We start from the raw sequence: 16,379 nt of genomic DNA, 5'->3' as shown, positions 1-16,379 counted from the left end.
CTTTGCCTTGGGTTTTACCTCTACCCGGTGTCAGCTTCTAAAGAAAATTGATGTTCAAACACACACACAAAAAATTCTGATCTTACCAGATTTTCTTGATAATATTAGCCAGCACCAGTTCCTGGGTGGGGATATGTGAAAAATATGATTCATCATAGTACCATGATATTTTGGATTAAAAAATAGTAATTTTATGGTGTAATCATTGATATGTTAAAGTGCATTAGATAGGAATATAGCAATACAATAAATAGTAATGTATCTTTTGATAGGAGCCTCTTTCTTCAGCGTGCACAGACATTGAACAATACATTTAACAGACTGGAGCAAATGAATTGCCCAGTTTAATACTGATTTTATTGCATGAAGTATTTTGACATTTTTGGAATAAAAACTTATATTTCCAAATCAGTCATTTTACAAGAAGAAAAAAGCATCCTCAACTTTTAATGGAAGTGAATATAACAGATTTTATTCCAAGTAGTTTTGATTCATTTCATTAAAATGAGAAACACCTGGGCATTACAAATGCAAATGCAAAAAAGTACCAAAAGAGGCAAAGCATATAATCCTAGGATACATGTTAGCTTGTAGCATATTATGCTTTCATTGAATTTTGTTGAATGTTCCAAAAAAACTGAAAAAGGAAGCATTGATATATGAGAGATTTTCAGGCACCCAGCTGTATCATATCAAATTGCAGAAAAAAATATTTCTGATAAAACAGAAGATGTTCTCTTTTGGAGGAATAATTTGCAGTCTGAAGTAATAACAGTATATCACGTCATTTTGGAATATCAGTTTTTCAGAATTGACTCAAGGCTCATGTACTGTGATAATATTGTATCGTGGAGTATAAGAAGGCAAACATATGCTTTCTTAGTGACGTGAAACCAGCTGCTGCATCTTTTTGAGGTGCTACTCATCTAACATTGTAGAGCCCTGACTTCCTGGTTCTTTATACAGAATTGGCTTGGTTTACTCTGAATTGACAGGGAAAGAGGAACTAAGTTGTTCTTATCACCCAACAAGAATAGGGCCAATAGTGTTTTGGACTCCCAACCGTTGGATAGATGTGGCCCTGCTAGGAATAAAAGCCTGAAAACATCCTTCACAAATGCTTGTCAGCTTGTCCGGTCAGAATATTGGGAATTCACAAACTTTTAGCTGTACTTTCACATGTTCTGAATCCATCAGTTCCTGTATTTTTGCATTTTTAGGTATAAAATATGTGATATATTAAATGCTTCTACAGCAAAAGTTGCTTTATGCAATAGGCTACACAATAGGCCTGTAGCCGCTACAGGTTTGTTCCACTTTGGCAACTTTTGAACTCAGAGCTCTGTATGCTCAGTATCTGAAGTGAGGGTAACTATGGTTACTTGTTTTGAGCAGGAGATTCACAGTAGTGCGTTACGATGTTGCCATGGTGACTTTTGAGAAAGGGGTGGTGGGGGGGGTGCTGTAAGAGAAGAAAGCTGAAGGGCAGTGGACAAGCGCTAAAAATGTTATAGAATTATAGAGTGAAGCTGCATTTACCCTATAGCAGTAAGTATGAAAGTATCAGTGCTCACATACATGAAACAAAAACATGTATTTCTGCAATTATACAGAGCAGTTATCTAAAACATTCACCATCATGTTGTGTGTACATATGGGTATATGTTTGTGTCTATCTGAGAGTGGGACTGTCTGCATGTGCAATTTTCTTATTTCTGACCTCTTTGTGTTCAGGGTGAATAAACTGAAGGAGACTATGGTAACAGTGCAGCAACTAGACAAGAACATGAGTAACCTGCGGACATGGCTGTCCCGCATTGAGGCTGAACTAGCCAAACCCGTGCACTACAGCATCTGCCATGGAGATGAGATTCAGAAGAGACTAGCAGAGCAGCAGGCAAGCAACAACTGGATTTTTAAATTGCTTTTCTTGTGAATTCAACAGCTGTTTGTTGTTTACTTCTTGGCTGCTGTTTTAACTCCTTAAACGTCAGGTTTATTTTTCATTCATTGATCTTGGGGCTTAATACACAATAACTACTATGAATTACTCAGTAACTACACTCTTAAAAAGAAAGATGCTAAAATTTATTTTGTGATAGTGTGCATTTTGTGTACTGATGACTTTCAGCACCCATACTATAATATTTAATTGTAATACTTTACTGTTGATTACTGTCTTTGTACTTTTTTCCACACCCCTGTATTTCATGTACTGCTCATATGCAGCCTAATGTGCATCCACATCTTCTTGAGGCCCACAGTTTTGCTGCATTGTGTACTACAACATGTAAAGATATGCAAACATGATAAATCTAACTGAAACACAAATCAACGTCATAGTTGGAATTCCAAAACATGCCAGATGCGTTCAAGTGTATCTTAACAGTAGGAGTAAGAAAATAATATATGCAACAAAATAAAAGTAATAATAATAACACTAAAAACTCTGTGTGAACGAATTGTAATTTAAAAATAGAAGTGAACAAAAGGCAAAGATTGCTGAGAAGCTCCAAATCATGACTTCAGAGAAAGTCTGGTCAAGGCTGTGCAAACCACCAGTCTTAATATATTTACTTAATACTTAATCAATTTTCTTAATATACTATGCAAACAACAGTTAGTTGAATCCAACATAGTTAACAGCCAGAAAACAACATTTTTGATGAGAACTGTATCTCCTAGAATGTGCCAATTTTTGCACTTTCAAATTCTCTACAGTTATTGTAAACGAATATGTGAGTGTCAAGAACATTTTTAAAGTTTATAGAACATCCCAAAAAATAATGATTCTAGACAACTTAAGTGTTTCTTAAGATTGTGCCTCTGCTGTTGCAAATGTACTATGAGACTACTGTGTAGTTACAAGAGGAAAGAATGGATGTCTGTACCTGCTGACAAGTGACAGATATTTCTGAAGATATTCCAGAAAAGACTGAAAACTTTAAACTTTGTGATACCAACATGTCTGCATGTGTCTGTGTTTGTGTTCAGGAGCTGCAGCGGGACATCGAACAGCATACTGAGGGTGTAGCGTCAGTCCTCACCCTGTGCGATGTGCTCTTGCATGATGAGGATGCCTGCAGCAGCGACAGTGAAAACGATTCCATCCAGTTGACCACTCGCAGCCTGGATCAGCGCTGGAGAAATATCTGCTCCATGTCCCTGGAAAGGAGGATGAGGTACATTTACACTCTAGCCAGAATGACTTATGATGGCACATAAACATGATGCGCTCTTATTGGCATAGCATTGACCTACATACGGCCTAGATATGAAGATATAATCACATAAACATAGTGAATGTTACCTAACTCCTCAGGATTGAGGAAACATGGCGGCTGTGGTGTAAGTTTCAAGAGGACTACTCACGTTTTGAGGACTGGCTAAATCTGACAGAGCGTGCTGTGGCAGAACCCAAATCCTCTGATGTTCTCTACACTGTTGCCAAAGAAGAGCTCAAAACATATGAGGTTTGTTCAAGCTTTAACAAATGTCATATTTTTTTCATTATGAAACCGTTATTCACATTAGCTGTTCTAAGAGACACCCATTATACACCAGAAAAGACTCCCAAGACAATCATTCCAATTTGTTACTTGTTACAAACGTGAGGTATTGAAGATAATGCAACATATTTGTTTTAATGGTTTGCATTCCTGTAGTAATTAATTTGCTGTTAGAAACTCAAAATGCCTCGCTTCGTTATGTTACTATCTCTCAGGCATTCCAGAGAGAAGTGCTTGAGAAGCTGACCCAGCTGGAGATCATTAATAACCAGTATCGTCGTCTGGCCCGGGAAAACCGCACAGACACAGCCAGCAGACTCCGGGCTATGGTGCATCAAGGCAATCAGCGCTGGGACATGCTGCAGAGGAAAGTGGCAGCCGTATTACGCAGGCTGAGGGTGAGAACTCCAACTACACTAGCATCTAAGAGGCTTGACCTTGCTATTTACATGTCTGTTCAAAAGTATGGAATCTCTGTTTTCAGTAATATAAAAACAATTCTGTTGCAGATATATGTATGAAATAATTCTCATAAGGATGCTGGTGCTGTCTAACTTAAGTAATAATATAATAAAAATGTGTAGGATGCTCAAAAAATTGACATTTTATGCATGCTGGAACAGACCTAGATCAGACCTAGAGGGGATTCCTTAACGATTAAAAAAGTAAAAAAGTAACAAAACTAAGCGGCCCATGAATTAGTTTCCTAAAAGCTGTGTGAAAGCTGTGAATTTCTTAGTCTATAATAACATTTTCTAGCTCACAAAATGTTGATATTTTAAATAAAGTACATGAATTGAATTTGTTCCTGATTCTTATATCTGTCACTGATTTATATTGAGTTGTATTTGTCTCTAGTGTTTGCACTAGATGGTAGGTAAATTGTTCCTAATTGTTTTTAACTGACATCTCATAACAGTATTAGACTCACAAATCTTGATTGGTTTCTCTGTACATTATATAACACTATAAGTACACCTCTCCACATACTCTTCTTATTACTGGATTCATCTCATCTTTTTGTTGCTGCAGCACTTCACAGCCCAGAGGGAGGAGTTTGAGAGCACGCGGGAGAGTCTGCTGGTCTGGCTGACTGAGATGGACCTGCAGCTGACCAACGTGGAGCACTTCTCAGAGAGCGACATCCACCAAAAGCTAAAACAGCTCAATGTAAATAGAAACATCTGTATTCTCCCCATAAACCTATTCTTCATATTTTTGAAAAACAGCCTCATAAATATCCTGTACAATCATGCTTATTATGCTTATACAGTGTATTTTATTCATAGGGCTATACTTGCTTTACAACCTGTGACTCTCTGTGATTACAGGGCTTTAAGAAGGAGATCACTCTAAATACAAATAAGATCGATGCTCTAATAGTGTTTGGGGAGAGCCTGATCCAGAGGAGCTCTCCGCTAGATGCTGCTCTTATAGAGGATGAGTTGGAGGAACTGCACTCTTATTGCCAGGAAGTGTTCAGCCGAGTGGCCCGCTTCCACCAGCGCCTCACCAGTCCTCGACCTGTACGTCACATGTCGCTCATTTCCCTTTATGACATACATATTGCACCCAAAATATGCTTTCATTTCCTCGGTTTCCTGTTTTGGTCCAACTACTCATGGCCTATAAGAAAAGAACCGGTTTTTGATAGTGTTAATGGCAGGAAAATCACCAAATTGGACACCCTTTCTCTAAGTGCACATTTGTATAAATGGTTTTGATTGTTTGGCTTTTAATGTGTATTACTAATCTACTTTTGATTTCTGTGTCCTTCCCAGCTGCTGCTAGAGGAACCAGATCTCTGTGGCACTGAGAGCACTGCAGAAACAGAAGGCTCCAATCTGGCAGAAGTGAGCCAGAACATCAGCCAGCCATCCATGTGCTTCCTGGCCCCACCGCAGGAGCGTTCAGGCCGAGAAACACCTGTCAGTGTGGACTCCATCCCCCTGGAGTGGGACCACACAGGAGATGTGGGGGGTTCCTCCTCACATGAGGAAGATGAGGACAGCAGTTTCTTCAGTAGTCTGTCAGGTAACTATATCTGCTGCTGTTTTCATCAACACATTTTTTTTACCATCACATTAAGGTTATGTATTCAGTAAGTGTAGACCCAATGTAAAAATACCCCAACCAACCCATCCCACCCTTACAGTCTCACTCAAGCAGGAACACTTGCCAAGGTACCAAAAGAGTTCTTTGCAGCAAATGTGTAACGTAGATGTGAGATATGCACATTTTTGTTTAATCAAAATAAAAGCATACATGATCAGTTGCTTGAAGACCAGCTGATTAAAAAAGTGGAATCTGGTGTTCTTGGAAATAAAGCCCATAGCAGATCTGATGCATCTGCAATGGAAGAAGCACTTTTGGTTGCTCAAAGAACCTTGTGGTTCTTAAAAGAATAATTTTTGTCTGAACTTTTTGAAGATTTAAAAATCTCCACTTTGCTGTTTGGCCCAAACGTGTATACAGTACCATGCACAAATCAGAGGCCACCCTTCAGTGATTTAATTTCCAGTCATAATTATCATTAAGTACGTTATTTATTTTTCAGGGTATATTTCAGAGGATACTAAATATAAGATAAACTATTTATAAAATGATAAGGGAAGTTAAAGGGAGATATGTAAGTATCCAAAACTGGAACTGGAGCTCAAAAAAATATTAAAAGTTACAGAGAAAATGGAACTCCAAACAATTGTGCAAGACCTAGAAGCCTATCGAAACAGTCACCATCAGAAAACAACATATTACAAAACAGTCAGCATCAGAAAACAATGCATTATTACATTAAGCTTTCATGTTTGAGATCAAGTGCTGCATTTCTGCTTCAGAAATGAAAAAAATCCACAGGTGTTTCTGCCCATCCTTCCACTGTGAGAGGACACCTCAACACCACTCATGCCTGAAAGGATGTAGATGTCAAGAAGCTGTTACTGAGAAATAGAAATTTGCACTAGAACTCTGAAACTGGATATCTGAGATATTGAACAATATCTTGGGGATGGATGAGTCTAAATTTATTATTGGGATAACTTGGATCATGAGAAGCATGTCATACCACACACTTTTAAAACTGAACTTTAGAAATGTGGAAAAATGTCATTGCAGATTTCTTTTAAAAAAATGTAATCAAGTCTTCCAAAAAGAATGGAAACTGCATTGAAGACAAAAGATGACACACTAAATAAACACACTAAATAAAGCTTCTGTGAAATATTCTGTTACGTATATATGTAAATATTAATAACTTACTACTATGTAGGTAAAGACTATTTTCACCAGTAATTAAATGAAGGGCAGTGTATGACTTTTGCACAGTACTGTAAATTATGATCATTATCAGTCTCAGAGTACTGTTGGTGAGCAGATCAAGGCTCTAATGTGCTCTGAGACAGATGAAGACTGTGCCCCCCATTCTGTTTTCCTACTTCCAGGTGTGGAGGTCACAGAGAGTCCAGAGGCATTTCTTAAATCCACAGTACAGGTTCTGACACCAACTTTGGGTAGGCATCAGCCTCCTTATTTGCTGCCCAGTCTGCAGATGTGCAGCTTCAGCTGGACATGTCACCCCATCTGTTCCAGACTCCCACATCTTTCTTTACCTCTTCTGTTTATGATTTATCACTCTCTTCTCTGTATCTCTTGTGCTGTTCTCCCATCATGGTGTTCTGTGTGTATGTGTGTGAACAGAGTGGGCATGCACCACAACAAAGGCCTTGTGTTTGTATTCCCTGTAGCCCTGGGCTGTCTTTTTCTCGCTCATGAATCAAAGCTTCTTCCTTTGCTCCCCCTGTCCCAGCTGGCTGAGCACTCACAGCATGAAAGTCTTGGCTCCGTGTGGAGAAGGGAGCCAAGAGATGGTCTTGTCCGGGAGAGAGAAAGAGAGAAGAAAGGGCAGGTTACTCCTCCTTACCCCCTCCCTCTCTCAGCAGACTCTCTCCACCTGCATGTCCTCCCACTCCACAACCGCTGCACTTTCTGCCGCATGGCACAGCACAGAGATAACACTAATGATGCTAGTGTTTTTTCACTTCAGGAATGAAGAAATGATGCACCAATTATATATGTGATGTCATTCCTTTAGTGCTTTAATTAAGTTTATGCCTTTATTCTCATTCCTTCTCAGTCCCAGGACAGGACGTGGCTGTGACTCAGAATTGGAGCTCCCAGTCTGTCCCAGAGAAGAAGCCCCTCACCCTGGACCTTCCTGATACGGAGCACCCCTCACCTGCACAAACCAGCACACCCTATAAACAAGACTATGTGAGTACACGCAAACAATAGTACATATCATTCGGTCAGTTTTCAGTTTCTTAGGTGCACTCACCGACCACTTTTATCATGTACACCCTCCATTCAGGTACTGACGGCAGCCCATCTGTTGCTGTGCATAATTTGTCAGCCTCCATCAAATGTTTTGAACAGTAATTCAAAGGTTTTTGAAGTTTAGAATCAATGTTTTCAATCATATACATCTGGTTTGGTTGTAGACAAGTGTATAAAAGGATTTTTATATGTGAGCCCTGTACAACTTCACAGGTTTTAAATAATTAGTAATAATTAGCTATAAATGAAAATGAGGAAATTCTATATGCGTTCAGAATGATTAACAGAGCTATGTGTAGCATCAAGAACAAGGTTATAATAACATTAATATCCAGAATTCATCATATTTCAAAAATAGAGATAAAATCTACTGGCAGATAACTTTAAAAATGTAAATTAATAGTTGTAGTGTATAATATCTCATAATTTTCATTTTTTTAAAAATATTACACTATTCACCAAAAAGTATTCAGAGATGGTTTATTTAATATTTAAATCCACAGTGTAGAAGATATTATGTATGGTATATATAACAAAAATCGTTACTCCAGCAAGTGATTCCAAACTTTTGAAAAGTTGTGTACATAGAAATTACTGCTGGGTTGACAATACTGAAAAAAAAAAACATACACTGACCACTGATGACAAGCTAGTCGACGACCAACACAAATTGTATGTTAAAAAAAATAAGCTACACTGTCTAAATGTACTCCTATAAGCTCTACTAACAAGCTAATAAAGTCGTTAGTAGGTCTATACTCTGTCTTTCAGTCTCTCCCTCTCCTTCTTTATCTCTTTGTAAATTTGAATAAGTATTTGAATTCATTGCTTGTTCAGTTAGAATCAGATATGGTTGCTGATGTGGCTGACGTGTCATCAGGCTGTGTTTGTGTGATAGGTTCAGCTCATGTCCCAGTGCAGCAGCAACATTAGGAGTGTAAAGAAAGTGTCTCTGATCCTGGATGAGGAGCAACAACAAGAGGACCATGGTCTTACTGGACTTACTGCTGCAGACAAACAGTCAGGTACACTCATCATGCCTTTGCGCATCTAATAATACCGCCAAGCCTCAACATACACAAAGGCCTTCATGATTAGTATGTCCTGTGCTAAAGTAGTTGCCATGCAGCAAACCAACAGGCATACTGTTTACTACACACTGAACTATGTAGTCTATTGTCACTGTTGGGAACAAAACCTTGTATCTCCAAAAAGCTAACTTTACTGTAGGAGTAAAACATTCTGTACTTTCAATGCAAGTCAGTGCAACAAGTTTTTTTTTTTCATTTTGTACTGTTTTTGTTAGTCCATTCTTCATGCATTTTACACACAGTTTGAGGAGCCACTAGCTTTTTTAAAAACATACAAAAAAGACAAAAATGACATACAAGGTTTTGTCCTGACAGCACATTATACAGTAAACAAGGTTTTATAGTATTATGCATGCTTGGTAATCGATCTCAGAATGTATTCCATTGCATTGTGTTAAAATAGAGAATGGCAATAGCACTCAAAGCTTAAGTTCAGTACAGGTTTAATAAATGAAGGTTTAATACATGAGACTGGTCTTCTTTATCGATTCTCTCTTTTTGATGTGCTGTGCAGGAGTAATTGAACGCTGGGAGCTGCTGCAGGCGCGGGCAGTCAGTGAGGAACAGTGCAGCAGTAGAGATCCTCGAAAGCTGACATCTGACCTGCTCAACATTACGTCCTGGTTAGGCCGTGTCGCCCCTGAGCTGGAGAGACTCCAGAAGGCTGAGACATCTGTCAGTGTGGAGATCATGGAAGCCAGAGTCAAAGAGCTTAAGGTATGAGCTCATCATGGCCTTGCATTACATTTACTGCTGGGTCTTAGCTGTAATGACAGAAAACAACAAATGACCTCCAGTGTTTTCTAACTGCTTCAAGTTTGTGTTGAACAGTTTCAGATATGAAAGAGGTCAATTATATAAGGTCTATCTTGTTTGGTGCAGAGTAATAAAACTGTCAGCAGTCAGAGTGAATTCAACATGCCAGTGCTGTACAGGCCACATGATCTGCCTGTTTTAACATTTGACTACAAAAGATGAGAAACATATCTGAGAAATGGATCTGGCTTTTATACAATGACATGTGAGTGAAAGTTAAAAATAGGTGCTTTTTGACACTAATTGGCGGTAAATGTGAAAGTAACTAAGCATTTGTATGCCTGCCAAATTTCTGACCACTTTAGCCTTTGAAATGTGAAACCAGCCGAACCAAATAAAAATGTACAAAAAAAGCTGTTGTAAACTTTAGGAAATGAACTAGGGGCAAAAGCAGCCTAAGTATTTTCCTTTCTCAAAAACATGGTTTCTGTCAGGTTAACGTTTACATTAGTGATTGAACTGTTTTGTCTGTTCCCTTTACTGTAATCTTTAAAGAAGTAAAACAGATCAAAACAAGTTATGTCATTCATTTTATTAATGCAAACCTAAATATCATCTGATTCTCTGATGTGGTGATCTGTTTGAAAAATATCATGATACTACATTTTATCAAGACTTACTACAGTGATATATGCAGTGGTCCCAAAAGTGACTGTGCAATATCTGATGTCACACATTAGCAACACTCATGTTTCTAATACAGAGTGTAAGTACATCAAGTCATCTACATCCATAGAACTTCTGTTTCTCGCAGGAAATGCAGAAGGCCTTTGCTCGCTATAAGACCCTGATGCTGTCATTGAACCTGGGTGGGCGAGAGTTGCAGTGCGAGGCCAGTGTTGAAATGCAGCAGCTGCAGGAGGGCTTGCGCAACATGAACCAGGGCTGGACCCAGGCCTGCATGGGCCTGGAGGGCTGGGAAGACAGCTTGCGAAACTCGCTCATGCGTTGCCAGGTCAGATCCCCGTATTACAGGCAGAATACAGCAAACGCATAAGATGATGTCAGTTTCAAATGGTACTGCTGACTTGGCAGCAAGCATTTTTAATCAAATTAGCCTACAATCAAATGTGCACAGTTTTTCACTTTCCTTACATGTAGGAGATAAACCAAGAAATGTTAGGTGTCTGAAATCTGCCTCTAAAGTTTTGAACTGAAGCTACATGGCTTATTTTAGCATAACAACATTGGGAAGACACACTTTTGTATATGTAAATGGACAGAAGGATGTTACACAGCTATTAGCAGATAATTTAAAGCCTGAGTTTAGTCTGTGGTTTGTACTTATATCTGTGTCTGACTGATTGAGTACAGGTGAGGTGTGGGAAAATTTGATTTGATTTTCTGCTTTTTAGGAGTTCCATGAAATGCTGCATTCTCTCTTGCTGTGGCTGGCCCACGCTGAGAGCAGGAGATACACTATAAATATACTTGACCCCTCTGTACCGCCATCCAAGCTGCAGGAACACAGAACTGCACTGATGGTGAGACTGAAACCATTTCTTGCTGTAAAATTGAACTGTTAGCTTTTTCATTCATATGATGTACCTGGCATTCACAGCAGCATCTATAGCAGAAAAAATACTGAAAAAATCCTAGTGTAAGGCAAAAAAAATAATGTGTATGTAAGGCAAAACATTTTGCCTTACATGCACATAGATCAAGGGTGGTGAACTGCGGTCCTGGGGGGCTAGTGTCTGGTACGGTTTGGTGATTTTCCTGCTTTTAACACACCTGTTCAACCTGGCACACTGGTGAAACAGGATGTTGAGTAGGAACATCATCAGACCATACTGGACACTCCTAACATAGACCTTGTTTTAGCATACATAACATCTATTCCACTGTTTGTGGAATATATGTGTGTGTGTGTGTGTGTGTGTGTGTGTGTGTGTGTGTGTGTGTGTGTGTGTGTGTGTGTGTGTGTAATGAGAGACTCAAAACAATAACGCAATGTGGTGTTGAGTAGCTATACTTTTATTTATAAAATCTGCAAAAGTGCACAAATTACAGAACATACACTATCTATTTTGTGCACATTCACTAATTAGCTTGCTTTAATGTCCTGTATTGCACCCCCTGGTGGCAGTGTCTGGAAGATGAGCTGAAAAACAGGCAGAAGCAAGTGGGCTCTCTGCAGGAGATCGCTTCAGAGCTGCTCCCAGAGTCAGGGGAGGACGATAACTCCGAAGCCAGAGAGAAGCTCCATGTCATTGGCATCAAATTACGTCTGCTACTACGGCAAGTCAGGCAGGACCTCCAGACTGTGCAAGAGCGACTGGTGAGGAAAAAGTGTCGATTTAAAATTGTTGCCAAATCAGGGACTGAAAGCACTAGACTGGTTATCTTGGAAGTAAATGCTGCCTTACTAAGGCAAAGAATAGGAGAAATAATCATATAAATTCATACATTTGTCTTAAGCTTTTCCTCTTGATTATGCAGTAATCCTAAAATAATGATTTGTATTTTGTCACTGTTGGAACAAAACCTTGTATTTTCCATTTTCTACATTGTGTTTACACTGTGTTGACATTTCATGACAAACAGACCAAAAGAAATGATACAAAAATCTTAACGTACATTAAAAATGTTTTCCTTCTCTTGTAATGTTGTTTTTTTGGAGATACATGATTTTGTTCCAACAGTGACAATCTGCCACTTTTATGTGATAAAATTAGAATTTCTTTTATTTTTATTTATAGGAGGATCAGTAGTGGAATTATCTACTATCATTTCACTTTATTGTTTAAACACGTTTGCTGTGCTTGTTTGGAAACTGATGTTTTTCTCTCTTACCAAAGCTCACTGGCGTTCTAGGCCGTTCCATGCAGCCTAATTCCAAAAGCACCAGTGAGCTTGAATGTAAACCCCAAAGAAAAATGAGCCTAAGAATTATGGTGAAATTCAGAGATATTAAGCACGCTTTTTTTTCACTATTTTTCCACTGAAGAATTAGTCAAATTTTAGAATAGGCTGATAATTGGTATGTGCTTCAAAATATTTCCTAGAACATCCCACTGAATGATGTGAGATGATGCATTTGTTTATTGATGAGGCAGAGAGCAAAAGCACAAGCAGAGATGGGAGAGGTGGAGGTGTGTGGGTGTGTGTGTGGGTGTGTGCGCAGTATGGTACTTTTGGTTTGCTTGCAAACGTTCAAATCTTTCTGAAAGATCCTTGGAGAGAATGATGGGAGCTGGTTTAAAGTGCTTATTGTGCTGTTGCTTAACATAAAAGGTTCTGATGAGAACAAAAGGTTTTCTCCTGCCATCTGTGGAGATGATTATTTATTTATTATTATCCAACAAACCAAAATTATCTTCATCAAAATGATGCAGGTCATTAATGTTGCAGTAGCATTAGGTAAGACTGCATTACATCCAGAGACCAGCAATGTATTTTCTTCTGTTGTAAAGTACAGAACGTCCCTTCATTTTTTTACATTTTTATTTCCAGTTATTTTTCATGAAACATTTCTGGGAAGATTAAACATAGGATAATCCACTTGCATGAGGAAGACAAGCAAAATAAGTGAGTTTCCATAACTGAAGTTTATCAATAGATACAGAGAAAATGGCACTCTACCAAATGTGCAAAACCTGGTAGACCACAAAATCTGTCCCTGACAGATAAACAGCTCTTAAAGCTTTCATCTTTGAAGAAGATCAATCTCCACTCTCGCTTCAGGACAGAAAAAAACAATCTGCTGAAAGGTTGCATTACTGGGAAAAGGAAAATGACAAAAAGAACATTTGCAAATCAATCAAACAAGCTGCTGGTATTGTCAGAACAATGGACTGACCACCCCAGAGTCCAGGCTCCAACATCACTGAAAGTGTTTGAGAGTACATGGATCATGAGAAGCAGAAAATGCAACCAAGTTCTAAGACTGAACTTTGGGGGTGTGGAAAAATATCCCTGCAGAATTCTTTGAAAAACTGAAAGCAAGTCTCCTGAATACAGTGGAAGCTGTAATGAAGACAAAGAGGGGACACACTAAATACAGAAGTTACATTTTATATTTAGTTATTGAGCCTTCTGTGTAATTTTCTGAGATTGTTCCTGCTTTTTCCCTCAAACTGAGAAATAAATAAATTGTACTTGGTGGTTGGGATAGTGTAGTGGTTAACACCTCTGCCTTCTACACTGTAGACTGGGGTTCAATCCCCACCTGGGCAAACACCCTACACTATACCAATAAGAGTCCTTGGTCAAGACTCCTAACACCGCCCCTGGCCTACCTATGTAAAAATGATCAAATTGTAAGTCGCTCTGGATAAGAGCGTCAGCCAAATGCCATAAATGTAAATGTACTTAATGGCTGTTAAACTGGAAATAAATAAAGAGTGGTCTTAGAGTGCTTGTATAATACTGTATGTCATAACCAGAGTACATTGCAATTTACTGATAAAATATAAACAGGAAGAAGTACAATATATATGATTATGCACACTTACTACATGCCCTTTACCCCATTGCAAAAACCTTTGCCTTGTATCTTTTTACAGGAGTCATCTGAGGCAGTGGCCGTAAGTAAAGGACAAGGTCTGGGATCTTCATCTAAGGTAGGCTGCAGTCTGAGCTGCATATCATTCTCCAACAGGCAGAACTTCTCAGTAAAATTCTGCACTTTCACTACAACAGAGTGTGGATGTAGCACTGAGCTTATCTGTGTGTGTTGTGTGTTTGCAGGAGCTGGCAGCTGAGGCTGGTGCTGGGAGTAGATCATTAGGCTCCAGCAGGTACTGTACAACTTTGTACAAGATTGAACAGCAGTAGCTATTAAGACTTATTTGAATAGATGTCCAAATATTAATGTAATGACCATTTTGCTGTGATTACAGCTACTATAGGGTTGACCCATATTAAAAAAATAATAGAATGATACTTACACAACACAGATTTTTTGGAAGTTTTTTTTTTTTTTGCCATTTGGCCAGTTTACAGTTCCCTAACAATATTGTAAATGGTGGACTGAGGGCCAAAAAGACAAAAAAAAAGAAATAAAGTAGCAAGTTTTAAATCAAGTTTTTAAAAATGTATTTTATAATATTACACTATATTCAATTAGTTAAATACTTCAAAAATACTATTTGAAAGGAAAATTGGAATTTGAAAAGATATTTTATTAAGTTATGTTTGTTCTCCCATTGGGTGAGCAGGTGGTGTTAGGTTATTTCTGGCTGGCCAATTTTAATGTCCTCTCTCTGGCCTGAAGGCCACACTTTGGGAAGCTGGGTACTAGACCGATGTTTCTCATCGTTAGCCGGTGAGAACCACTGCCCTTCACCTTCTCCCAGCACAGATAATCCAACTACTCAGCTCATTTACAAGCCCTCACTGAGTTGAAGTGGGTGTAAAAGCAAGTAAAACACTAAAATGTGCAGGACAGTGGACCTCCAGGACTAGATTTGAGAAACATTGTACTAGATGATACCTACAATATAATCACATAGGCTTATCAAGATATGATCTATTGTGATTATATTGTTATATCACCAAAGCTTAGGTCACTGTCTATAAATAAGTTTGAATTTTAATAGAATAGTAAAGCACATTAAAATGCTGAATAGTCCTGTGTTGTCTTTTATATATTACAGTTGGTTGTAGAGAGAAGAAGGGAAATGTCAGTTTTAATAAAATGTTTGAAATATTCCAGGGTGGAGAAGAGGGACCCCTCCCCTCAGCGTTCTTTCTTCGTTCGGGTTTTGCGAGCCGCCTTCCCCCTGCACCTCCTGTTCCTCCTGCTACTGGTTCTAGCCTGCCTGGTGCCGCTGTCTGAGCAAGACTACAGCTGCACTCTCTCCAATAACTTTGCCCGCTCTTTCTATCCAATGCTGCGCTACACCAACGGACCTCCTCCCACATGACAACACACACACTGACCATCAGGCTGGCCTGCTTCCAACGCCGACCAATCCAAACTCCCAAAGCACTAAGGTGTTCATATTGCTACTGTCCAAAAATGTATTTTTAACCTTTGTATTTATAAATTAATTTTTTTACTATTTATTCCCCAGTGAGAGCCATACTACTGAGACGTTCTAATGCTATAGATCCAGTCCAATCAGGTTGCATGTGTGTCCCTGTACTAATGTGACTGTCACTGATTCATGCAGGTTTATAATCATGCAAAACAGATTTTTATGGTTCAAATGGAAGCCTGAGTTTGAGAATAATGGTAATCAGTTGTCTGGTCATTATTTCAAATCTACATGTCTGTGTGTGTCTGCTTAACATGCTGAGATAAATAGAGGCCACAGAATGATGCAAATGAGACAGAATGACTGTTGTTACTCCAGATAATGTGAGTGTGAAGTCATGAAACATTACAAACTGGCAATTTATATATTCATGTTGTGCCATTATCCCTTAGTTGCTTTAGTGTAAATAGAATATGGATCAGTGAGAGTGCGCTGTAGTACGTGAATTCCAAGAGGACATTTGTGTGTACAGTAACATATATTTTTTGACAAGTAATTGAATGTATTCTCTTTTTTGGCAATAAACATTCTTATTCAAATGAAGTGATTCCAAACTTTTGTCTTTTACTTCATTACTACGTGTGTGCAAATAATAATAATTATGGACCAAATGAAAATATCAAGCTGGTTTATAATGGCATGTGACA

The 16,379-nt window shown here is 38.6% G+C and overlaps 1 protein-coding gene across 2 annotated transcripts in view; it reads left to right on the top strand.

Moving 5' to 3' along the window:
- Positions 1-16,279, top strand: part of LOC108412110 (nesprin-2) — a 132,918-nt gene extending 116,639 nt beyond the window's left edge. For both annotated transcript variants that reach the window (XM_017684013.2, XM_037537746.1), the window contains 17 exons: positions 1,735-1,897; positions 2,995-3,182; positions 3,323-3,473; positions 3,725-3,907; positions 4,542-4,679; positions 4,841-5,035; positions 5,291-5,543; positions 6,950-7,018; positions 7,642-7,778; positions 8,740-8,866; positions 9,447-9,649; positions 10,503-10,703; positions 11,104-11,232; positions 11,838-12,029; positions 14,257-14,313; positions 14,441-14,490; positions 15,408-16,279. In XM_017684013.2, coding sequence (XP_017539502.1) covers positions 1,735-1,897; positions 2,995-3,182; positions 3,323-3,473; positions 3,725-3,907; positions 4,542-4,679; positions 4,841-5,035; positions 5,291-5,543; positions 6,950-7,018; positions 7,642-7,778; positions 8,740-8,866; positions 9,447-9,649; positions 10,503-10,703; positions 11,104-11,232; positions 11,838-12,029; positions 14,257-14,313; positions 14,441-14,490; positions 15,408-15,618 — 2,647 coding nt within the window. In that variant the 3' untranslated portion in view covers positions 15,619-16,279. The remainder of the gene's footprint in view (positions 1-1,734; positions 1,898-2,994; positions 3,183-3,322; positions 3,474-3,724; positions 3,908-4,541; positions 4,680-4,840; positions 5,036-5,290; positions 5,544-6,949; positions 7,019-7,641; positions 7,779-8,739; positions 8,867-9,446; positions 9,650-10,502; positions 10,704-11,103; positions 11,233-11,837; positions 12,030-14,256; positions 14,314-14,440; positions 14,491-15,407) is intronic.
- Positions 16,280-16,379: the final 100 nt, after the last annotated feature.

This window comes from Pygocentrus nattereri, chromosome 4, assembly GCF_015220715.1.
Source record: "Pygocentrus nattereri isolate fPygNat1 chromosome 4, fPygNat1.pri, whole genome shotgun sequence".
Taxonomy (NCBI): Eukaryota; Metazoa; Chordata; class Actinopteri; order Characiformes; family Serrasalmidae; genus Pygocentrus; species Pygocentrus nattereri.
The sequence above is the reverse complement of the archived record's forward strand: the minus strand, read 5'-3'. Positions and strand labels throughout refer to the sequence as shown.